General features: G+C 40.4%; 1 protein-coding gene across 1 annotated transcript in view; it reads right to left on the bottom strand.

Moving 5' to 3' along the window:
- Window positions 1-26,457, bottom strand: part of PTCHD4 (patched domain containing 4) — an 87,783-nt gene that overhangs the window by 39,229 nt on the left and 22,097 nt on the right. The window contains exon 2 of the mRNA XM_013955614.2: window positions 22,807-23,287. Coding sequence (XP_013811068.2) covers window positions 22,807-23,287 — 481 coding nt within the window. The remainder of the gene's footprint in view (window positions 1-22,806; window positions 23,288-26,457) is intronic.

The raw sequence follows: 26,457 nt of genomic DNA, 5'->3' as shown, positions 1-26,457 counted from the left end.
CCTTGCACAATGTTAGGCAAACCAAAGCTGCTGACCCATTTTTCAATGAGGCTCCTGTGAATTATGTGCCATCAGGTATATGGCACATGGCATGAAAGGATTATCTCACAAGCATGAAAGCTACAGAAATCTCACATTACTCTTAAAGAAGTCACGGGTGAACAATGGCCTGGTACGTACCAGGCTGTCCAGCCCACACTCCTTGCAGTCATTACTAGAGTAGAAAGCCAGAAAAGAAGCACAGGTTAAAATATCGAGGGAGGATGATGTCTTCATCCAAAGAAAGCGTGATTACCCAGCTGGAGCATGAATACCATCACAAGCACTGGGCCCTGGAAGTGAAACTCCTCTGCCCTCACTGCTCCCTCCAGGAGAGATGTTGGAACACAGGGAACACAGTTCCTCCACAGCAGGTGAGTAGCAGATTCCCTGTGTCCTCCTGAGACATTGGCGTGGGATGACTGTCCTTTGGAGCTGTCTGCTTCTCCCCACCGACCATAGAAACAAGTTAGTGTGAGGAGTTCAGGCATATCGCTAGCATGCTATAACTGCTTTTCATGGGAAAGACCGTTTCATGGTTCTCCTGTCCTCCGGTGTCACCCTAAAGGCCCTAATTCATCACAGCAATTAAGTATGTGCTGAACACTTTCTTCTTTAGGAGTTTTTTGCTTATGTCATATTTAACATCAGTATTAAATATTTTCGTAAACAGAGCTGTTTCCTTGAATTATTGATGTATTGATGCAAAAGCCTGCTGAAGTTAATAGAATTTCTACCAGCTTCCATCGGTACTGAAGTTTTTAAAAACTGAAAACACAGACTTCACCAATTTTGTTTTATAGCAGAAACTTTTGCTCGACGCCATTGGTGACTCAGCCCTCAAATTACCATATTTCAATATATGACCCAGTGTAATTAGAACGATATTTTTTTAGCTGGTTGTTACTTTTATGTTGTAGCTGAGTCTCCAGAACTACTAATTTATCTCCGCTGATGAGAATCTGCCGTCTTTTCAGTATTAAATGGATCGTATATTGTAGCTGTTACTTGAAGCAGCACAGATCGGAAGACTGCGGACTGTTCTTTAGAGAGCTCTTTCCTGCCAATTCCTTGCATTTCTGCAATTGCAGATGTTTGTATTTTAAGACCTAGTTTGTTTCATGAGCTTTTGCATTTAATGGTGCTTTCTTTGTGCTTGCAGAGAGCATATGGGAGTTTTTCAAAAGACCCAAAGGATGAAATTAATCTTTCCTAAATTTCGCCATGTAGAGTTTCGTGTCTAATCTGTCCTCTTTCTTGGCTCCCTCTCTTGTCAACAGAGAGGGAGAAGAACATTGAAGAGGGGATTCAAAGCTTTTTCAGTTCCTACCTCAGGATGGGAAGAAACATTCCCTGGAGGCAGGGCTCTGTCTGTTGGCTGCAGGTCCAGCCTGGGCAACTATCTTAGGCTGGATACCTAAATTGTAAATGGCTAATGTTAGAGAATATTATTTTACAAGTCATCTTTACACAGCAAATCATACCCTCTGCTGCACAGGCCTTGGGAAAACCTTAGGGAAAACTGTATAAGTTTTCTTTCTGGAGGGAATTATGTCTTGGCTCACCCCGACAGACACATGAGGTGCAGAGATGTCAAGTATGCATGGAGGGGAGGAGAGGTGGGTGGAGAAAAACCCCCCCAACACGAGGGGATAGAGAAGCGTCAGAGAAAGACAGTGGGAAGCAACACCATGGAGCTGGGCACAGAAGATGCCATGTAAGAGACGACAGAGGTGGGAGGCCAGCTACAGACCCACCACTTTCTGCCCTGGTGTTGCTGAACCAGCTCCAGCTGGCTGCTGTGGGGAGGTCAGATCCTGTTGCAGAGCAGTAGTGCACTGGAGCTGGGGGGCAAAAATAAAATAAAAGGAGGCGAGAGATAGGAAGCTACAATATCCTCTTCACTGCCTGCACACAAGGCCACAGGAAAATAATTTGGGACCACAAGTAGGTTACCAATTTTCAGCTCCAATACAGTAGCAGGACTTTGGTAGTAGAGGGGTAAAGTTCCTGCCTTCCCTGGATCACAAGTTTATTCGATTTATGCCTTGATTTACAAATTTTCAATGCAATAGGAGAGAAGCTCCCAATGGCTTCATCTGCAGAGTCAGCCCAGTCGATTTGATTACCTTATTAAAAATATATTGATGCAAAACTTCTCCCCAACACTCCTACCAGCATCTGTGTGGATGCAAAATATCATGCAAATTAGGTAATTAACTAGGTTTTGCTTCATTAATAGATAAATCAGAGCAATGAGTCTCCTACATAGTAGCTACGCATTTCTCCAAAAATAGGACATCGAATGCAAGTATTTTTATTAGGTCTTTTGTATGTGATCACAGAGCATAAAAAGGAATTAGAGTTCCTTGTTTGTTATTATTAAAGAATCCCCCTAGCCTCTTTATTTCATTTGGCTCAAAATAGACAGCAATGCTGCTATTGTAATTCATTAATTATTAGACTCACAATTTGATTCATAAGTCAAAGATTCTCACCTTTAGTTTGTTCCTAGTGACACTGGATTTAAGAGTATGTTCAAAGAACAGAAAGTTAAAGTTGAGACTATATTTAAATACTCAGGTGAGCAGAGAGGTCATAAACTGTAGATTAATCTGTAGTTATGAATGTTCTGTTTAAAACAAATAAGGATGAATGAAGTGCAGCTTTTGAGAGTATGCCCTTGTGTGGAACCAATACGCCAAAGGAAAACTCATTAATATTTTTTAAATATCTGTCTTCCTTCTCCTGCCAGGTTCACCACTATAGTATCTGATCACTTCAAAAGTTACCAGTTATACATTCGTGGTTGTACAACAACTGCTTTTAGAAGGTAACAGCATTTCAATTACGCTGCAGTTGTGAAATTGTTTCTGTATAATTATATCTTAGACTAAAACACTTTTGTTACTAGTTCTGTGCCACAAGCTGTGCTTATTAAGTAGGAAATAAACAGAAAAGGAAATCAATAACTCCATCAAGTAGATGAACTGTCAGTTCTGTGAAAAATGGGTATGAAAAGTATCTCAAAGTTGACTGCAATATATCTATGTTATCACCTCATCATAACTACAGTGTAATTATAGTAGTTGTTCCTGAGAATAAAAAACTTATGCCTCTTTTTCCTTCAGAGTAGAAATTAATTGTATAGGAAGGCAAAAAAAATATTTTAACTAACTCAAAGAAGAAACTTTAGCCATTTAAACTTCACCAGAGTCGGCAAAAGATTAAGAATGTGTGGTTGTTTCTTTTGGGGTGTTTTTTTCCTTTCTTCTTTTTTTTTTTTTTCCTCACCTGAACCTCAGCCTGAGTCTCTTTGCCAGCAGACCTTTCCCATTCAAGGACACCCTTTCATCTAAATTATTTCTCCCCACATTATCTCCATACTGGATGAATGTTCCATTTTCATGCAAGAAGGTGGTATTGGAAGAGGAGCATAAAGCTGCTTACGGTTGCTTGTTCTGTTCCAAGCTTGGTTCTGAGACCAAAAAAATGTGTGGTCAGTAATTTTCCAAGGTTTAACCTTCTTAGCTATTAAATCAAACATTTTTAAAGAAGAAAATCTGGTTTTAATTAATCTGTATTTAAGTGGGAAGTTCAGAGCTTTTGCTTACCTAAATACATTGCAATGCATGAGGAAGCAGGATAAAGCCTTATCACAAGCCTTGCAAGCAGGGTGCTGCAGCCACTTAGAGAAAAGGAGTGGGGCTCCTGCTGAAATAACTGCACAGCCAAGCAACAGCTGTGTCAAGCTGCCTGCTGGTGTTTTCTGGGGAGGTAGTGTCTTCTTTTCTTGTGTGAAAGCTCTGTGCATTAAAGAGGAATACACCAAATCAATAGGATTCCGGTAACCATGAAAGTATGTAGCTGAGCCTCATCCTGCTTGTGACTCTGGATGCGCTTACTTCAGAGATGTAAAAAAGTCATGTACCAGTTCTCTTGCAAACAGATTGATGCTCAGGCCATACCTCTCACTTTTAATATATCTCGTTCCTGTAAACTCTCACATTTGGCTGTGAAATGTGAAATGTGAAAATTACTAATAAGAATTTTATACAATTTCCCTACTCACACGTGTGATTATATATTCTTTCAGTGCTGTCTCCTCAGGACATTGCTGACCATATATCCCAATCAAGGTTAATTATGCTGTGACTTTAACTAGATACTTGAACAGACTGGTGCTTATATCAGCTAGAGATTATTATTATTATTTTCTACTGCTGCTGCTACTTTGCTGGTGAAGCTGATGCCTGTAGCAATTCTGCTGGCACCATGGCTGATACTCTTGTTCATTTATCTTTTCACTGAGCAATAGAGCTTTCCTCTTTCATCCTTATCAGCCAACTTCTAGTATGTCAGAGGTATTTCCAGTAAATCTCTGACCTTCCCCAATATCATTACGGCTCTTCTAAGAGGCCATGGTTATTCTTACTTGCTTGTAACTCTTTGGATGGGCATGTTTGGGTGCACATCAGTAGGTGAGCATGCCACCTCCTTCTCCCACCTTCTTTAAATGCTAATTTGCATTTGAATGGAGGTCCCAGAGTGTATAGCATATATGTATATAGCATTAGCGCGATTGTGAGGCCTCTTGACAGGGTTTTGGTGGCTGCTTGTGGCAAAAACATGAAGCGAGCAGCTATACCCCAGCAATGCACTTCCACCTCTGCAGGAAGACCCTTCTTAGTCAAAGCACTGGTGGCCTAGCTCCAACTGAGTTCGGTTGCACCTATCACAAATAAATACTCGGTAGCGAGCTAAAGTATTTTAATCACAGGCATCAAATCAGAAAATATTATAGTGGGTTGTTCTTTTCTCTTTTCGCATGTCTGGGAAGCCCTTGCCACATTCCCAGGCACACATCTGGCCTCCTCCATGGCCACCCCCCACTCTTCTTTTATAGCAGATGGATGGTGTGGTCCAATAAATAGACCATGCACATAAGACACACAAGAGCTGCATTAAATTTTGAAACCCAGGTTGTCTCTATGACATTGGTCAAATCCTTCTCTTTTCCCATCCCTCTGTCTCCCCAGTGTATTTGTTTTGTAGGGTCTTCAGGGCCTGTGTTGGAATGGGTCTCACACAACTGGGCCCTTTCCACCCTGGTACCTCACCATGCGACTAGCACAGACATAATAAAAGAAGAAGCCAACAACACATCTGTTGCAAGAAATCCCAGCCAAATTAATTTCTGAGGCAATTCTACTGACTTTGATAGACTGTACTGTGAATTCAGTCATGACAGGCAGGGAGGGAGAGAAGGGTTTGATTTCTGTCATTTCCACATTGATTTATTGAGGAGGGTTTTGGAAAGAGAAGAAGATTCATGGACAGTCAAGTAGCAAAGACCCTTCTCTGACAAATAACACACATTATGTCTCAGTACAAAACCAATAATATCTTTTTTCTCGCAGAAAAATACAAATACCTCTTAGGCAAACACCCAAAAGTAACTGGTTCAAGAAGCTCTGCTTTTTCTTGATGTACTTCTCTGCTCACATCAGGACCAAACCAGCAAGTCCTTCCTGACCCAGGCATTACAGGGAAGAAAGGGCAGGGACATTGTCCTCCTGTGGAGGAGAGCTGCAGAACCTGCAGCTCCTCAGAGCTCACTCCTTTCCATGGATGTCCCTGCCACAGGCATTTGGCTACCTGTCATGGGAGAAGAGGGGGGCTGGGAGGCAAGTAAAATCTAGGGACCAGACTCTGCCTGAAGGAGCATGGGTAGACACCACTTAGGCAATTAGCAACACTGCTTCTGTAGCCCATGGCAAAATTTCACCCATCAAAATCCAAGTAAAGCACAGATAAACAACGTAGTCAAGGTCATTTTACCAACTGTAGTCCTCTAAAGGACAAAGAGATAATTTAAGGTGATGTAGGAACAGTTGTAAGCTGAGTCCCCTCTCACCAGCCAGGCCCTTCAGTGGTCCGTTGCAGTGTCCCACTGCCAGCCCCACAGCAGCACTGTGCTTCTCCAGGTCCTGGGGACTGGAGCAGGGAGCTGCTATACGCAGTGCCCGGGCGAGCAGGCAGCACATATCTCAGAGTGACTGAGATGGGGGGAAGCGAATTTCCCCTTCTAGTTATACCTGCTGCTTGGATCCCCCTGCTGCTCCATGCAGAGAAGCTGCAGCCTTAGTTGTTGTTTGGAAGATTATTCTGTTGGACTGTTTAAAGAACAGAACTAGCAAATATGAAGAGGCGCAAGGAGACTATGGATTATGATTCAACAATGTCACCTCCTCTGGGGATTATCGGCACATGCTGCATTTCTGTACGAGAGTGCTGGCACAAAGGGATTTGCAGGGATGCCACCTATAAGAACAAGGGGTAGTGGGGAAGCTTTGTTATCCTGAACTCTTTAGCAACCAAAGCAGAGTCTTGCAAAGTGGTTAGAGGAAGCTCATGGTCATATAGCATATGCTTGCTGTAAGAACAGAAATCAAACACTAAAACTAGAAACAGAGAAACCATAAAGACTATGGTCTGATGCTACAGACACAAGGGCATATAAGGTTATGGAAAGAAAGGATAAAGGAAGAACATTTGATGATGCACATGGACTGCAAGAAGCCAAGTGTATAGGAGGCAAAAACAGAGTGGAAGAGAAGTATATAATAAGATGAATCCAAGGAAGCAGGGAAATGGTATGGCCAGATGTTTAGGTATGGTCAGTAGTAAGCAAAATGTCCATAATGGGGACAAAAATGAAAAAGCAGTACAATTATTTTATTTATAATTCTATTCAAAATTGATGCCTTCTGCTACTAATTCTAAAAGCAACCCTGATCTCCATAAAATGCTAGGTTCCCAAGTGATTTGGATATAGTTTTAATATATTGTTTTGTTATACTGGAAATGAAGTGTCCAGAGGTGATTTGAGGAGTGCAAGTTACCAGAAGAAAGCCATAAAGGGATAGCTATGAGCAGAGAAAACTTAAAGTGGTCTATTTCTGCTCTGTGCTACAGTCTGAGTTGGTGGATATGGACTTTACACTGTTGTGAAATCCGGATCCTGGTTATCACAAAACCAGGGAGTGTATTAAGAAGCAAGTGCTACAGCTCAGATAAAGAAGAGCTTGCATTTTAGCTCTTACCATGACTTCTTCCCTGCATTTCATACAGCTAAAATACTATACCAATCTGAAGGGAATTATGGTTGCGACAAGCAGCACTGAATTTCTGCCGGTTCCTATTGGAAAGACATGAAAAAAGGGATGTCAAAGGACCAAGGAGGTGAAGAACTAATCATGATGCTGATCTTAAGAGTTAGAGTACAGCAATTATTAACCACTGAAACTACCTTCATGTCTAGACAAAAGGCAAGATAAATATTAAAGGGGAATATCCTTGAAAAGTACCAGATAAGGGAACTAGGTGAAATTAATCTCTGTGCTAGGAGACAACACATAGTTTAATTGACATATGAGCATTTCACTGGCTCTCTGTTGGGACTCCATGCTAGCCACAAGGTAGTAAACTGCACATGGGTGTATGAAAGAGAAATGCTGTTAAGACCAATGTGTCATTGGGAGTAATTAGAAAACAAAAACTAATATAACAGATGTGGTATGTCTTGATTTGAGAAAATCTCTATGATGTAACATCTTACACAGACCTACCACTGTATGAGTTCAAGCAAAATAGATGACCAAAATCCAGTAAGCCATATGAACAATGATAGTTTTCCAGGTTTTTTTAACACCCATTAGACCTATATGAGTAAAAAGACGTGTAGGTCTAGAAAACTTTGCCAGATGCTCTGAAGGGTCTGCAAACTAGAAATGTCCTAGAAAATATGAAACAAAACTATTAAAAAACCTCTGTGGATATCAGACAGGTCAGTGGATCTGGGGCACTTATCAAAATGGCTGTATTAAGAAGAAAGCTTCTAGAAATGAGCAATGGACTTTTGGTGTGTTGGTTGTAAGGTAACAGGCTTAAATAACAATGCTTTTTATTAAGAACGTCTTTCAAAATGAAAGACATCCCATATAAACAAAAACATAAGAATAGTCTATAAGAATAGTTATAGGAGCTTGGTGTATAAAGACAATTATCCTAAGTTCCCTAAAGAGGGGCATAAAATAGCAATAGTGGGATAAAGTTAAGAGGAAAATTTAGATGAGCATAAACAAAGGTATTTGCCTGATTTATCATACAGATGAAAGACAGAATTTCTGTTCCTCCGTAACAGAAACTTCATAGATTTTAATACTAGAGGAAACTATTATAACAGGCCAAGTCAATGTAGCCCATAATCACTGCATCAAAAGCATCACTCCTTTTTGAGCTATAGCCTGTGGTCTAAAAAATCCAGTCTTGGTTTGAAAGCTTCTGGTCATACAGGTTGCATCAAGCCCTGATAAATTGTCCCAGTGCTTAATTGCTTTCACTGCAAAAGAATTGCAACTTAATTCTGGTACAAACTAGTTCAACTGCAGCTTCTGACCGCTGGATCATGTTGTCACCTTCACCTAGATTAGGCTGCTGCTTGCTATCAGAAGTGTCTTTCCCAGGCAGCCTTATAGCCCTTTAGTATGGCATTTCCGTTGCTAGTAACAGGCTATAAGCTTTGTATTGAGTTTGCAAGGCCTCAGGACTGAGCCTTGTCAGACTTCTTCTGCCTGAACTTTTCTTGACCTGACTGAGGCTTTGTTTTACTTGGTTTAGCTGTGACACCAAATTCTCTAACCAACCGTTAGGCTAACAATAAATTCTCGGCTTTATACATAAGATGTGTTTCCTCTTTGCTCATAAACAAGATTTTGAGTGTAACACCTGTATAGGACTCTTGTCACCTGCTGCAATCAACTCAATTTCTGATTTTCTCTTAAATAAAAGGAATTCTTCAGTTTAGTGGGGGGGGGGGGGCGGGGTGGCAAAAGCATTTTTCCAGTCTATTTTTTATATCTATTCTAGAAAAAGCTCATCAATGCTATAGAAATTTCAGCTTCTCACCATTGACTGTAAAGTAGTCTGTGGAGACCAGCTCAGATAGATACCACACTACTGACATCTACATTTGGTAGGGTAAATCCCACTCCAAATGTCAATTATTTATTATCTTGTTCTCGCTCATGCTGTTCACAGAGCTAACGTCACCTTCCTATTCTTTCTTTACGATGCATTTGCAATACCCCATGTTAACAAGAGTAGCACGTTGGGAACTCATATTCAATGCATTATCTACTGTGATCTCATTATTCTTGCTCTTGGGGATACAATTTCTCATCTCACAAATGTGAATACGTTCTTTGTTTCTAGGTGCATAATCTAGCACTTAACTGTGATAAAGCGCATGTTGATCAAATGAACCTGCCTGATGATGTGCTTGGACTGCATTCTCATTATTTTTATCTGCCAAATTTTGCATTATCTGAGAATTTTAATGGTATTGATTTTTTTTCCCTCCAGAATATGAGGAAAGATGTTGAATACCATAGAAGAAACTCCTTTTGCCCTGATTAATAACATCTTCCTGGTAGGAAGAGTCCACAGTTACAAATTAATATTTCATGGTTACATTTAATATAAGCTATAGTGATTTAATATAATACAATGCATGCATATATCAAAATGTTGTGCAGGAGTAAATCAAATTATCATTAGCTGAATATACTAAAACAGTATAGTTTCTTTCCTTGTGTAAACTTGTGGATTCACTAAAAAAATGAACAGGTTTATCTGATAATGCCTATTTCCCATGCTACCATGGAAATAACTATTGTACCATTTTAAGTACTGTCTTATGGCATCATATTTACTGAGCGTTTCCCAGATAAACCTTTGACTTTGGGTGTTAAAACATCTGTTGGCATCATTTTAAAGTTAGTATTTTAAGACCTAAAATTGTTTGATTTATTTTACTTAAAACTTTTACCTACTAAAGCAACTTTTTTCCCCCTCTAAGTTTACCATTTTAAAGGAAATGGAACTTCTAGAAGTTTTCCATTCTTCATCTCCTCATACCCTGACTTTTTTTCTTCCATTTTGTCTTTCTTCCCCTTTTCCCAGTGGAAAAAAAGGAGGAAAAAGGTATTAGAGTTCGAAGTAAAAAATCTGAAAACTGAAAACTGGAAATAGTTATCACTTCTTTTTTTTTTCCAGGAAAGGAAAAGGTTTCACACATTTGGACCAAACACACTTTTGAAAATCTCTATTCAAAGGAATTTATGAGAAATAACTATCTAGCTTTGCTGACTCTTGATGAAACCTAGGTCCTCAGTTCTCTGAAGACTCTCTGAAATATAAAACCATAAATACTTCAGAAGAGTCTCAATATGATTAAGAAATAATCTTAACTCTTAGTTGTCCCTCGGCAATCTAGATGTGTAGATAAAGCTTGTATACCTCTCGATAACTTTATACTAATCCAGATACTGACAACAAGGGTCAGTTTAGATTTACTGACTATAGAGGTTCATCAGGGGCTACAAAATCTAACCAGGGCCTTGGAAAGACTTCAGCAATTAGCTGATGCTGATGCTTCATGATGCTTTTGGCTGCCTAGCTACCGGTGCCTAAGTTTTAGGTTGATTATAACTGTTTAGGTTCCAACCGCATTTCTAGATTACAGTGCCAGTTTGTCTATTGTTCCAGGAACCGTGTATTTGCTTTCTTTTGAGGAACTCAAGGAGAGAAGTAGATATTTCTCTGTACATTGCTGGAAACAAAGACTTGCACATGAGCTGGGTGCTATGCCTCTGAGCAGCTTTATTCTTCCCTAAACTGTAAAGTCTGCATGCTAGCACTTTTCCATTATGATCTTGGGACTCCTCCAAATATATGGGCTTGGATTTTCAAAGAGTTTTTAGAGAATCTGGGTTCCAGATTTCATTAAAAATTAGTAGAGCTAAGGAATCTAGTATGATCAAAGCCATATGGAATGGCTTCATATGAGAGATGTTTAAACAGACACGACCTCACAAGCCTGATGGAGGAAAGGACTGTAAAATCATGAATGATATGGAGAAGCTCTACAGGGAAGAACTCTTCACTATCTCTTCCAACACAAGAGCCAAGGTCATCAGTGAAACTAACAAGCAATGGAGCCCAAGGAGGTAACTCTTCACGCAACATGGAGTTAAGCTGTGGAACTTCTAGGAGTGTTGGGGGTGCTACAAGTTTACATGGCAAAAAAACATCTGGACAAAATCCTAAAAGAAAAATCTATTGAGAGCTGCTAACTACAGAGATATCATCTTTGGTTTCCTGAGTCACTGTACACTTGCCCTTCCCTGCTCTTCTTTCCAAGGCATCTGTTATTGACCATTGCTAGAGATAGGATATTCAATTTGATGAAGCCTTGACCTGACTCGTAGAGTCATTCTTAGCTTCTTTACACTTATGACAGGAGAAATCACCCTCAAGTTTAGAATAGATGCCCAAATTTTAGAAGATGAAATTTAGCTGAGACAATACTCCCTCATTCAGGTTCAGGTTTAAGAAATCTTAAAATTCTGACTTTGCAGTCACAAGAAGCTGGATTCAGTGATCTAGAACTTCCTTTCAATTCTGTTATTGAATTTCACCCATTAGTCCACATACTGAACTCAGTACAGGGGTCTTGGGCTAAAACTTATTATCCTGAAACATGTCATCTTTATTTTGTCACATAAAGTTAAATCAAGTCTTCTCTATGTGAAAAAAAAAAGAAAAAAAAGAGAGAAAAAAAAGACCGTTCCTAATGACTTCAGCTTAACTTTGCTAATAAGGGAACTCCAGCATGAACTATGATGTTCTCCACTTGCCTATTCAAGTGATCAGTGGATCAGTGATCCCATTACACACATTATTAAGGGAAAAGTCATGGAAGAACCTGATATGCAGATAAAAAGACTCTCTATTTTTCAACAGTTTTTTATAATGTTTTTGCTTTTCCATGCCAATGCCAGGTCAAACAACCCTTTCTAAGGGTAAAAAAAAAAGCCTTGCAACCTGTTCACGTAAAAGACTAAAAATATCACTGACTAAGGAAACTAAAGATACCTCTATCTTCTCAAAGAAACATTAATAAACTCCAGGGAAAGATTATCAATAGCTAACAGATAAAGTTTCATAAGGAATGCACTGTTGGTGTGTGTTTTGCAATACGGTGTCAGTCCCCAGGGAAATGGTATGCAGTCATGAGAGGGTTGGGTAGAAGAGGTCGTAAAAGACAAGCCAAGGTCTCCTGAAGCACTGAAAATACCTCTGCAATTTAATGCTGACAAAATATTTTTTTCCAGATTTAACTTGTGAACAAAACTCTCAAGTGGCTGTGGTTTAATGATTTCACTGTTGTGAAAGATGAATCATGACTGTTTACCACATATATGGTTTTTACTTTTTCTTTTTTCCTAAATATAAGAAACAGGAATTAACACTTCTGTGTTGTTTTACACCATGTTCTATGTTTGTGCATGCATCTGTGTTTGTCTGTCTGTCCTTGGCCACCAATAACATGTATCTCCTGATCAGTTTCAAAAATTGTGAACAGAGCAGAAGAGATTTCAGTCACAATTTCTTCCCACATTTTTTGGGAATTAGACCGTAAATAGATTCTATTACTTTCCCTTAAGGGAAAAAGTAAGTATATTAGAGGTCAAAATCCACGTAAGAGCTCTTCTGGAATGTGCTTCATTAGCTGCAGTGTTCAGAATTTGACTTCAAATGATCTAAGAAAGAGGTAGAACATTTCTACCTGTGATTTGTAAAGCTCCCTCAATATCCAGCCAAGGTTATTGGTTTAAAAGCTGCATGACAAAACTCTCACTGTTTCTTAGCGCTGATGGGAGAGATGTTGAAAGCTCACAGAACCAATTACCTTCACAAAAGGCACTGAGCTGTACCCTTGCAGAGAGCCAAGGACTAGAGCAGTCCAGCAGCTCCTTCTCCTGCAAGTGGTGCTTTGAAGTTCATTGGCAGTGTGAGCTGAGGAATTTTTGCACTGTTTTTTGCCTAATATACTCAGCCCTTGTACAGCCCCAGTGTAACACTCTTTGGTAATGCTTTCAGCAGTGGGTTAGCATCTCTTGTGTGAGGTCTTTTTTCTTTCAGCTGCTCCCAGGAGAAGAATGAGCGTTCAGAAGAGGTTTGGCTTCGTTGTGCACATAGTTTCCTTTCACTGTGTTATCTACTCTGAGCACAAACAGCTTTTTTATTCCCAGGGCTCTCAGTCTAGTTTCAGAAGCTTTAAATTGCGTTAACGAGAAACTTTGTGCTAGACTGTCTTAAAAGTTATTGCAGAAGGACAAGAGGTTCCAGTGCTCTGTACTCAGTATGCACAACACCTCTTTGCCTTCTGCTTCTGCAGCTCTGTACCCTCCCTTGAGAATAGTAATTTCTCAACAGTAATAGTAAAAATATCAACTAAAAACTAAAAGAAACACAAGATTTCACTTGTTAGGGTCTCATCTGGTGTGCAGTAATCTCCCACTCTATTTCTTTATAAACCAATGCAAGTGCTCCCTCTAGTTAATTATACCTGCAGTTTCTGGATTCATGTAAAATTTGCAAAATTATCATTTTGTATTAATAGTACTAATTGGTTTAATGGCTAAGCTAGCAAAGTAGCTCTCTCCATAGGCATATAGATTGCAGTTGCATCCATAACACCAGAAAAAGCTACAGCATTTAACATCTCTGTTGCTGATTTGCATTTGAATATGAGTTACAATGTCTAGGTTAGGCAGGTCTAAGTGTCATATCAGACTGTTAGAAAATGCTTGGATTTCAAAAATCCAAAATCCAAAAATCTTCCTTCAATTTCGAAAGTAGAGTGTGATCATAGCATTCTCTACTGCTGGAATAACACAGATCACAGCAGGAAAATGCAATGACCACATGCCAGGACATGGTTGTATTCTCAGGGTACACAGAACGATTTAGAGATTGTCTAACTACGTAATGTGGCCATTTCATTCACCAGTGAAATACAGCCATCTCTGGGTAAAAACCAGTAGCTGCTTAACCAAGCACTGCCTACACAGTATTTTGAGCCAGGCAGTGCTTATGAATACTATATCTAACCTGCACAGCAGGGGGAATTTGAAAAAGATAGCAGTGCAATTTTCCACGCTGGAATTCAGCCATGACTCTGAGGACTGTATGTCCAACCATGCAGAACAAAAATTAAAGAGTATCTTTAGTGACCCGAAACTGCAAAGGCCTGAGGTTTTCAACTCATTCAGTTGGTGGTGTTACTGGCAGCCCCATGCCTACACCTTTCACTGGTACAACTCTCACCACCTCTTTGAGCATCCAGAATAGCACGTCCTTCCTCAACTTACAATTAGCTAAGTGTGGATGAATCATCAAATGCTTGGTTCACCACATCCAGCACGATTACTGTGTAGAAAGTCACAGCTGCAATATCTGAGTATACCTCTGTCTGAAAGCCAGTAACATAGAGTTATGCCAGTGATATGGAAGATACCTGCTGAATAACACAAGTTGCTGCTATTATTTGCAACCACTCATGGATGATGAGCAATGAGGCTGGAGCCAGTGTGGCTTCAGCATGCAGTAAGTTGCTGTGGGCAGTCATCCCACCAGAGACTAGAAGTTACTTCATGGAAAAGAAATGGAGAGAAAGAAAGGACTGGAAATGGAAGAATAAAATTGTATTATTAAAACTACGACTGATTAGTGGTTGTACAAAGGAGACCATATATAAGATAGGACATCCCATAAAGTCTTTTTAGTTGGTTTTGTATTTACAATAGACTTTTTAAGCTTTTAATACTGTGCACAGTTTTTGCTATTGCAGTTGAATATAGTAGATAAATATTGATTTATAGCATTTGGCAAATGGTTCACTGAGTTCTGTATCCTTTTCCTGGTTCTTTAGGGGTAAATTATCAAACTGAAAGAGGGCAGCAACGGGAAAACTCCACAAGTGAAGTTTCTTTGTGTCCATTTTTGAACAGGGCTTGCGAACATGGTCATTAAGTTTTATACTTCTTCCTTACTGTTAGGTTTTAGTGTTGCAATTGGATTCAAAATAATTCAAAAAGCTCCAACCTTTTCTGAATTATGTTTAATCTATGGCCACAAACATATCTTTCACGCATGAGTTTCATGGGCTAGTTGTACATAAAATATATTCCAAGAGAAAGTAAATGCATTTGCTGCCTTTTGTTTTCACTGAAAAAACAGAGGCACAACTTTGGATTTCCCTGTGAAGGAACAAAGCAGCTAAGAAGAGCAGACTGTGTGGTTGTCAGAGTGCAGGATCATTCATTCTTTGCTTCCTCAGGTAGCAGATCCCACCTCTCCTTCCCAGCAGGAGAAAAAGGACAGTGCAAGACAGCAACTTTCCTCCACACACCAAAGAGCAGAGGACATACCCTTCCAAGGCTCAGCCCATCCCACATCTGTTCTTAGCTGCAGATCTGCAGTGCTCCAGCTGAGAACAGAAGTTACGAGCTACCATCCATCTACCTGTCTGAGTGGAGTTAACAAGAAAGTATGAACTAGAGTAAAAGATCTGCGGAAACGATATCCAAGATGAGGTATGCACAGCCCTACGTATAAAATATCCTAAAAGTATGTGCAAATACATAAAGAGATACTGTAAAAAATTACACTCCAAAGTCAGGCCAGACAGACTCTGAAGTTATAGGCATAAGCTGCAGCAAGGAAAATATTAAGAAATATCTTTATAAATGTACGGCCATTTAAGCACTGGAACAAGCTGTCAAGGCAGGTTATGGAATTGCCAGCAATGGTGCTATTCAAGGCTGGATTTGACGTTGCCCTATTAGGGATGATATACGTAGAGCTAAATCATTTCTGCCATGATGCAGCTCCTTTCCAGCCCAAATGAGCCAAATGCAAATGTGATGTGCATTGATACATGCTAAGTACAAGGAACGAAACTCCTGCTAAATGAGATCAACACACAGAAATGGTGTATCCGATAAAGAGCCTTAAATAACCCAGTCATAGGAATGAGCATTGCCATGAAAGGGTAGAAAAATGAAAGTGAGAGGAGTTCAGACAATTGTGTAAGATATTTGAAGAGGAAGTATCCTTTACTTTCTGCAAAGAATGTGTTTATTGATTAAGAGTATTAAACATATTTTCAAGTGTAAAAGAAAACTGTGTCTTTTAGCCTTTGACTTTTTAACTGGAAACATTCATTCTTCCTTAATCAGACCCACTTTTTCAAAGGACTTGCAGAAATGCTCATAGTAAATTGGAAGCAGCTCAAATGACAGCTACCAATCCGTTAGTTGCAGATGGAGAGCTGAGAAAGCTGTTTTAATTAAAAAAAAAAAAATCTGCATTTGGAGACCTCACCTTGGACAAAGGGGTTAATTCAATTCTCACTGGAGTCAGTAGGAAGAAAAGTTTAGCTGACCACTGTCAAAGAACAAACCCAGCCAATATCTTTTGTATTTCCTCTGTTGTTGTGGGGGACCTCAGAGCACGCTGCAAACTGGTATTGGTGCTGTATACTTGGGCGACGGTCCAAGGACAAATGCTTCAACCTGAGCTGGGCCTCCGAATCACTGAGCAAGAGACCTGCAGATCTGCCTCCTGGGGTGGAGTAACTGTGTTGAGGACCTCTGAGTTGATAAGAGGAAAAAGGACTTTCCCCTTAGGCTCCAGAGGAAAAGAGCTAGTCTGCAATCTGTAGGTCTTTTTTTTTTTATTTTTACATCTTTTCAGGTTTTTTTTCCTGTTTCCCCCCTTTTTGTTGTTATTCCCATTTCCTACTGTAAGAGTCAAGAATGAACATTTTCTAATTTAGGACAAGGTATTTCCAATTCCTTAATGACCTGCTAAATGGATGGGGACTTGAATTACTACAATATACAAAATGATAGATTCACTGTATTCCTAAGGCATGGAGTTGCAGGGTTTTTATGTCAACAGGTCTCTTCATTCTAAGGAGTCATTCCACTGCAGCTCAAACAGCTAGGAGATGATCATATAACATGAAATTCATACGGGATTTGCTTTACTGCTGCATCAAAAGAACAAAAACAAAGTCACAGTTTCCTCTTGAAACATCATTTCTAAGTTGCAGCTGTAATCTGAAAGTCCATTGCTTGAAGCAAAGGTTAGGAATGCTGTGATACTTTGAGTACATCTGAACTGGAGCTAGCATGCACTTTAGCCCTCAAATTTGTCTTCTGAGATTAAAAAAGAATACTTTCGTCATCTGTATTAGGACATTTTTTCCCCGTAATTTCCCCTGACATTACTACTAATGATAATAACAGGATATCTCAAATTTACTTAGAGGTGATCACCTGCCATTATTTCAACGACTGCTAGAGTTGTCGTCTGAAAGAAGTTAGATGACTGAAATATAGTCTGAAATAATGACAACTGCCTTGTCTGCCTTTGTCCTGCCTCCTCCTCCCATCCGAAAAACTGAGTCAGTGGAAGGAATAACTGAAAATCTTAACAAAAAAACCCTGCACCACAGGTAAAATCTTTGCCATCCGTTTCGCACTCTCACATCAGGCATGGGGTTGCTACTGAAAACAGCTAGTCTATTGCTTCCTAAAGATTTTGCACCTCTTTATAGCACTGTTACTAACAGTATTATTATTGGTGATAGTAGTAGTCATAATATTACAGTGTGTTCTGGGGTATCCATGGAGCTTAATGTTATCGAAATGCTGAATGAGAAATAACCTCTCCCATGAAGATCTTACAGTCTTCATAGACCGGACTTACAAAGAGCAGGATATATTTCTTACATCCAGTTACTGTTAATCCAGCCTTCTAAGAAATAAACATACTTTATAATACAAAAAGCATAACTACAGTCTAATTACATTGTAGTTACATTTTTAACCTAAGATTTCCACTAATCTCTATAAAGAGATACTTCATTGACTGGTCAAGAATAATTATGGCATAAAATTACTTAATTGATATACCTGCATTTTAAAAATATACAGTCAGATCCTCAGCTGAGTTAAATCACCACCTCTCTGATGATATCGGTCTGGTTCCTGAGCATTAAAAAGCAAATCATGGGAGCAATAATATCTCAATTATGTAGTTAACCTTCTGGTTATATTAATTAGTGATGATTAGACATGGGAAATCATAATTATGTCATGTACATAACATCCCTTTGAAATTGCATTGCGAATCCAAACACAAAAGGCAGATGTGAACACCTAACCAGGTACATTTCTCAGGTCCAGAACAAATCAGAAACCCAGTGATTTGACTCTCTATCTCTTATCTAAAACTCTTTTAGTTGGGATAGCTTCCCGGAAGAGGAATCATCATTAGATACAAGATAAAACTTTCCCAAATTCTGATTTCACACAGCAATTAATATAACATGACTTTAAAAAGAAGAAAAAACAGATCCTATTGTAACTCCATGCATTAAACTGCATTTTTCATTAGAGCCCTTTTAGCGGAAGGGTACTGATGCTAATGCATATATTTAAATTGCATATCACTTCCCATCACAAGAAGTATTATAACATTACTTCAAGAAGCTCAAACCCCTCCATTATTTCCAGAAGGACTTTGAGTTCCAGAAGGAGGAAGCCATGAAACTAAGGAAGCACCTTTCCTTTAGCTCAGCACAGTTCATTTAGCCATTTGACTACGATATAAACAGCTAAAAGTCCGCACCTCCTCCTGTTCGCTGGAGATCCTGGCAGCCAGCCAGGGAACTTTCTAGGAGCTGGTCCTCACTGATTCCAAAAAGGCAGTGGTGGACACTGTGCTGAGGAAACTGGGTTTCCAGAGGCAGCTGTTTTAGAGGAGAGAGTATGAGGGAGTCTGGCCAAGGAGGATTTTCCACCACTGTCCTTGTGCCTAACTTGAGGCTAAAGTTTCTCCCCTCCAAGAATAAAGAAGAGAAAGAGCCAGTCAGAGCCAAAGCTCTTCCCCCAGAATTCCCGAGTGCCAGCACTTTATCCCAGCATACCATTCCCTCACTGCAGGACTACCGTAAATAATTAAAGTGTTGTTCATTCAGTCCAAATTTGCGAAAATATTAAACATTTCATTTCTAGATGGGCATCTAACACCTATTGAAACCCACAGGAGCTCTTCACCAAACAGGAATTATGTACCTAATATGTAATTTGTACAAGTGTTCCTGTCATTCCAATGGCAATATTCTCCTGTGCAGGAAAAAGGACAAGTGCAGATGAACATCACGGAATTTCTTTTTTCTCCTTCCATTAAAAAAAGAAATTCAGAAGAAACTGCATATTTTTATATATATATATATATTTTTTTTTTTTAATGGACATTTTGCAAATGTCAGACTGTGATGGTCCAAAGTTAGGAGCTGCCAGAATTAAGATTGCCTGTGCATCCTGGGTGGCACTGCACTTGCATGTACTTTGAGGCTATTACTCTTGTGGTTGTCTGCTTTGTTTTTTATTGAAGCTTTATCATTCGTCTTTGGAAAGCTGATTTGTAAATCTATCATCTGTAATTCTGGGAAACTCTACTTCGCAGACTTTTTCATTTATATCTACATAACTATTGTTTGACTTTATTATTTGCTTGTGAGGGTCTGCTAGCAGCAAAGGGCTCGGATGCAACATGGACCACAGGGTGCATAGAGCTCCCCAGAGTTAACAGCCTTGTGGGCCTTCAGTGGATCCAACTCCGTGGAAGCCCAGGGGAATCTTTCCTAGACTGTGCCTGCTTAAAGGTAATTAATAGGCAGTACAGGAGGAACAGGTTGGGATAGAAAGATGACAGTAACATCTGATATGAGAATATTAATATCTAGAAGAAGCAAAAAAGCTGGCAGGCCCTGTTCTCTGGTATTGCCCATCAGCTCCAGGCAATCTCTGCTTGGGACAGTGCTGAGATTTCATAGGATTACATCTAAGCTGTTGGATCCACTGCACCGTAAACCAGGTTCTATAGAAAACTGCCAGGCAAGGACCAATTTTGTGAAGTCCTGGGCATATCGCAGGCAGTCCAATGCACCATTAGCTGGCACTATTATTTAAGGAACTAAAAGCACATGGCACTTTGTAGTGTGTAATCCAACATGACTTTGATAACTCATGCTTCCTGTCTTTTAGTTTATCAAGTTGTAAAGCTGTTGTGCTGTTATTTACCAACAGCAGTTCCTAGGCATAGTAAGCTGTCATCTAATGATATTTCCAGATCAATCTGAGATTCTTGGATGAAATTTCTGTAAAGGGCTACTTAAATGTTTTCTTTTTTCATGTGAAGCGAGCTCAATATGATGTTATGGAAGCAATCCTTGCAAATATCTTACTTGAAGAGAGTTTTTTTTCTTTTACTGTTGGCAGTGGCCATGACAAGAGTGACAGCACAAAACACCACAGGAAGTTAAAAACATTACTTTTCCTAGTGAGCTCACCCAGAAAACCAGCTCCTAAATTTCCACCACCCTAAATGGGAAACTGAGTCACTTTGCTTTCAGAAATTCATAGTCTTGCCTACTTCTTGTGGCAGCAGTCTATAAACAAATTGAAGGAAATGCAAATACCGTTTCAGTTGATGCACTCAGGACCTATGAATATGATGTTTTATGGTCTGCCCAAAGACAAACTTCTTGTACAGGCTCTATTTGGGGCTCTCTGGGAGAGATGGATCTGGGATCTGTAAAGCAAAATGTGTGGGCCACCAGTCTCTACAGCCATCTGAAAAGGGACATCAGCAGAGGAACAAGCAATGGAGGGAAGGTGCTATTCGCCACTTCAGCATTTTTTGCTTTTACTTCAACTTGCTGCACAAGCAAGGCAGTGCCACGTGGGCCTGCTCTTGGACACAAGCTTCCTGAAACCCAGCACCAAAGGTTGCCAGAATCTGGCAGCAAGCGTGAGTTTGCTTCACCTTCCTCCTTTTCTCTACCCTGCCATGCAGAACTCTTTTTCCTGTGCCTACACCCCTCGCTCGGCTGGGAACTAACCTTGTCACAGCGCTGCATGTTCTCTGCCCATCCTGCTGAGGTCCTTCGCTTGCCCTTCCCAGCACCTTCCTGTGAGCAAACAGCCTGGGAAAGGTCCTCCACTTCACTGTGGAGCTGTGCACGATGCCTGAAGAGCAAGACACACTTGCCTTCCCTTCAAACGGTTCCTCTCTCTGACAAAAGCAGTATAGAGACCTAGCCAGGGCCTCAGGCGCTCAGTCTGCACTAATAAACAAAGCAGTGTCAGGGACCATTCTCTGGACCTGAAGCTAACAGGTGTGGTCTGGCCATATTCATACAGCTAAACTCCATTTTTTCCCCAAACAAATGCTGCATCCAAACCACATCATCTCAGCTAAACCCCAGTGTGTGCCTGGGATAGGTGTGGAAGACTAAGAGTTGGCAGAAACCAAACCATGCAGGGGACCATTGTCACAATTTAAGAGTGCAGATGACTGAATAAGAGGCTCTGGCATTAGTATGAATGAGGCTGAACCAGCCATTCAATTCCTTGGGGGTCTTCTGCCTCACTCTTCCCTCTCCCTTCTGGAATTTGGCCCATCAACTCCTTCCCACCAAGGTATCTCTGCCAGCTGCTCCAGACATCCTGGGTGCAGGACCTACGAGATGGATATACAGACAGAGGACAGAGAAAATAGAAGGCAGAGGGCTGGGGGATGTGCAGTCTTGCAGGACTTTTCTGGAGATGAGGAATGAGCAGATGTGTTATTTTGTGTTTTTTTTTTTTTTTTTTTTAAGAAAAATGTGGGATCCTCCTCCAAACCTTGACTCTAGTTTGTGGCTTTGCATATTTAGCTATCTCTCACTGTAGCACAGGACTGGGCATGAATATAACAAAAATGAGTGGAGATTAAGAAATTATCTGCAAAGAGGTGGAGACCTGGGTGCAGAGATAAGATTTCCAGACACCAAAAAGCCAGCACGAAGGCTTTTGAATCTGGGCTGCCTTGAAGAGATTTTGCATAGAGGGTCATCACTGCTGTTCAGACTCATGACATGGTGAAATTATGACCAACATGGACATGATTGCACAGAACAATGCTGTCTCAGCAAGCCTTTTGGGGCGCATTTTCCTCTTCCTTTTCAATATACCTTCCTAGCAAGCTAATTAACCACACAAACATGTTAAATGTGCTGGAACAGCAACAAGAACAGAAAGAGTGAAAACAATTCTCCTGCTAAAGGAATCGGATTTAATGTTTGTTCTTCAGCTGCACCTTCTCCTGCCCTGGTGTAACACAAAGGAAATCTCTGCAGCTGATCTCAGGCTTCACAAACCGAGGGATTAGGCGCTACGGATACTGACAGGCTCCTTTGCTTACAGCCTTGCAAACACCACCACTATAATCTCCTCTCCGATATAAAGTCCATCAATCTTATTCTTACACCAAACCATTCCCCTCTGCCCCCTCATGCGGAACTGGAAGAGAAACCTTCATCAGGAAAGAAGCTAAAACCTTTCCTCTCCTTCCTCTTCTCCCTCCTGTTTTAACTTACTCTTTCAGCTGGCCTCCCATCAAAGTCAGTTAACACATATCCATTTTCTATGCTGAGCTGACTAGTTTTCAATAACAATTTCTCCTTCATTTTGTAACAGAAATCAATAAAACTGCCCCTCTCTAACATTGGCCGAGCTTCCAGCAACGTCATTCTCTCTTCATTGTTGCTACTGCTTTATTTTGCTTTCTTTTTCCTTTTTTTTTTTTTTTTTTTGGCAAGGCACAGATCAATTTAACAAGATGAAAACGACTTAGACTTTCACTCAAGGTAAAATCTGCACTTTATAACCCAGGATGTAATTTACAATCCTGTCATTAAGCTCGGTTAATCCTATTATTATGAAGATAAATAATTACCCATAGCGAAGAAAGGGATTCCCAACAGAGTAGAATTATATTTTCCATCAGTTATGAAAAATATCCCTGCCGCAGTGACACTGGAAATACAGATAGTGAGTACTCCCAAGAGTCCCAGGAAAGGTTTGCTACGCAGGCAGTCCTTCATGGAGCTCGAGAGGGTAGCAGTCAGGAGAATCAGCATCAGGCTCACCAAAATCTTGCCCCTGGCCAAGAGACTGGTCTTGTGGAAGTCCTTCCAGAGGCTAAAGGACGCTAGGGAGTAGAGCTGCAGATCTTGGTGATCCAGCTGCATCTTGTGCATCAGTTTACAGAATTCACTCTCCCATTTCTCCCCAATGAGGTCCTGGGTGACAGAGCCATACGTTTGGAGGTAGTAAGTGATTTGGATGGCTCTGGCTGATTTGACTCTCTGGTCCTTGCTGTTTGGCACTTCCATGACCCCTCCGAGCTGGTGGCCAATAAAACTGCTCCTTCCATCCTGGGAGGGAAAGTAAAAATATGAGCATGTGGTTATCCTGCATAAGATGTTACAGTGATACTGTTTGACTCTACTTTTCTTTCCGACACATGCCAAGAGCATGATTCAAAGGCCACTGCAGTCAATAGGAGTCTTGCCATTCACTTCAGTGGACTTTGGGTGGCATCCCTGTTCCCTCTCTCTCTCTGCTTCTTACTCATTATAGACTCATCTGCAATTCTGTGCTGCAGTTCAGGGATTGCCCAGATACTCACTGCAGCCCCAGATGTTCAGAGTCTGAAATGTTGCATGCAAGCTCCTCACCCGTGGGAGAGGTTCACTTTTCCACATTTTTACTGTGACAGAAAACAACAAATCTCCAATACTGAAGTATGAAACATTTGAGAAGAAGATCAATTTATGGAACATTTGTGATTTCCTGGCACTCTGCAACTGCTTGTTAAAAAGCAGGGATTTTACAGAAAATAAGGCACCAGTTCCAACCTCAGTACACAGATGTATGTATAGATGGATCCACAATGTTTAATATAGCTACTCTGGCTCTAGAACAATACAGTTAAAATAAGACTTTATGAACTGTTTACTTGAACTTTCATGGATTTCTATCACAGGAAAGAGATAAGAATCTACTCTGGTCCTCAATTTAGCTCAGATTTTTCTGTATATTTCAAGAACATAAACCTTACTCTGGTCTCACTTATTTCAGCATATGCTAGGACAGAGTGGTAAACTCCATGAAAATCAGTAGAGAAAATGAAAATCAGATGCATTCAGGATCTGCACCAATGTATTTACAGGACCTGACCACTTTCTGTAGAAATATCTGGTCCTGTTTAAATGCCTTCTTTCTTGTTTTGTAAAAATGTTTGATATGATTTTTTTAGCAACTGGTTATTCTAGTGCTCTAGAATAACTGCAATCTGCCCCTATGAAGTTAGGAGATCAAACCCCAGATGCAAAGTGAGTAAGAAGACTCATTAGATTGGATAAAAATGTCCTAGCACAAGTAATTTCTTTGATCAAAAAACTCTAAAAATGTCTGCTTTAAGCCAAATAACAGACCTTCACTTCTTTTTCTGTAAATGGGATTAAAAGTTTTCAGATTTCTTTCCTTTTGTATTTAAGAAAAGCATAACATTCTCAAGTCAGTTAATATATAAAACATCTTGCAGGTGTGAGTCACATGAGATATAACTCTTTGTCTGGAGGTATTATGGGAATGAGCTGACTGACAGCTTGAATTTGGGAGACACTCTGTCCTACACACGCACGGAAGCACTCATCTGCAAAAGGCTAGAAACATTTGAAGGAGACACTTTTAACTTCTTTCATGTCCAACATTAACCATTTCTAGAAACACTTGTGTGGCATGCAGGTCACCACCTGAAATTCCCAGGCCTGTGCTATGCCAGAGGTCAGACCTTATGTTCATAATGATTCCTATTCTTAGGAAAAATCAATGAAGCAAGGTACCAGACTGTATGAAACACAGATGTCTTCTGGGATGCCTGCTCTTTGAGCAAATAAATATCAGAAACTGAGAGACAGTGCTGAAGATGTTTTATATACTCACCTCGTCTTGTCTCTGGTATGTAAAGGAGGTAATCCTCCCACAGAGAAATTTCTAACTATGCTTGCTTTCATGGCAAGAACTCGCACTGTTTTCAGCACTAGCCTGCCACAATCCAGGGAATGTGATGAAGCGATTTTCAGAAGCTCATTTTTTCCCTGTTCCCAGTTGTTATTTCCCATTGAAATAATGGCTTCTGGCGAGGTATCCTGGCACAAGCTGACGTAAAAGGTGACTTGCAGTCTAATGCCAGCTTCTCAAATCACCTGAAGCCTCATTACAGATGTCATATAAGCAGAGACAGCTTGCACATAGGGGCAGCTGGTGCTGTTTGGAGTCCAAAAATCCTCATCTCTAGCATATCAGGTTAGAATCCTATTTTGACTCGTTTTTTCTAGGTTTTCTAAGGAGGGTCACACCAAACACAAACACTCACAAGAAGTAAGTTTCAAAGCTGGTAATTAAGGCTTCAGCAGTGCAGCCCCAGTTTGTATCAGAGGCAAATTCACAGTTAAAAATCGCGTTTGGCACTGCTTCGAAATTTTAGGGAGCAATGTCATGTTTCCCCAGTATATATGCAGTGTTGACATTCAAATGTTTTTAGCCACTGCAGGACACTTTAGCAGCACAGCTCCCATCTGAGACAACGGACTGCAATTTAGACTCCATTGATTCACTATGCAGCATGCACTGCAAGGTTACTGGAAATTTTGTGATGGCCATCTGCCTTCCTCTGCGAACGGTGCACCAAACAACAGCAACATTTCAAAAGAGGCAACAGAACAGTCACGAATAAATCATATTCTGCTGTATCTTCCACGAAACAGAAGATAACAGCTATTTATTACACTGATGTACAGTAGGGCACCCTGCTCATATGTCAACAAAATAGAGAGCTTTCAGGTGGAATCAAGAAAATCATAGATGCTGAATTGCTCTGAGGGCATTTTGTCCATTCCCTTCCTTCCAAAGGAAGATTGTATCCTACATATGCAAGAGTTTTGCCTGTTTTGCTTTTAAAGGATGCAAACAAGAACCTGCCACCACGGCATCTGGGAAAATGGGGACAGTTTCTAGTACAACTCACATGCTGGCTTTGCCTAGATGCTCCACTAGACATTAAGGTCCTCTTGTGATAGGCAGGGCTTGATCAATGATCAATATTTCCAACCTCAGCGAGCAAGACAGGGGAAAAATGTGAAAAAATATTTCTATTTATCCCACTTGTAGATGGGGACTGCAGTGTGGGAAAATGAAGGCCCAGCATAGCCAGCTTAACTTTCAGCATTTTACAGAGACTTCTGAGTTTGGAGCCCAGCTGCTTCTCCATGACTAACAGTGATGGGCACTGTAGGGGAATTATTCAGCCAACCCAAGTGCTCAGCTGTCCTGCAGGACTGCCGCGGTAAAAGAAGGGGACGTGAATAGCTGGGCTACCAGGATAGGCCTAAGATTTGGGGAACAAATGAGGCCACAGTGACCTGTAAAAACAAGGCCTGAAGACAAGATAGGTATTGAACAGGATCCTCTCATTCTGCCTGCTTCCCCCAAAGAAAAAAGCACTTTCTGAGGTCAATTAGCACCTCATTCCTGGTATGCC

This window comes from Apteryx mantelli, chromosome 3, assembly GCF_036417845.1.
Source record: "Apteryx mantelli isolate bAptMan1 chromosome 3, bAptMan1.hap1, whole genome shotgun sequence".
Taxonomy (NCBI): Eukaryota; Metazoa; Chordata; class Aves; order Apterygiformes; family Apterygidae; genus Apteryx; species Apteryx mantelli.
The sequence above is the reverse complement of the archived record's forward strand: the minus strand, read 5'-3'. Positions and strand labels throughout refer to the sequence as shown.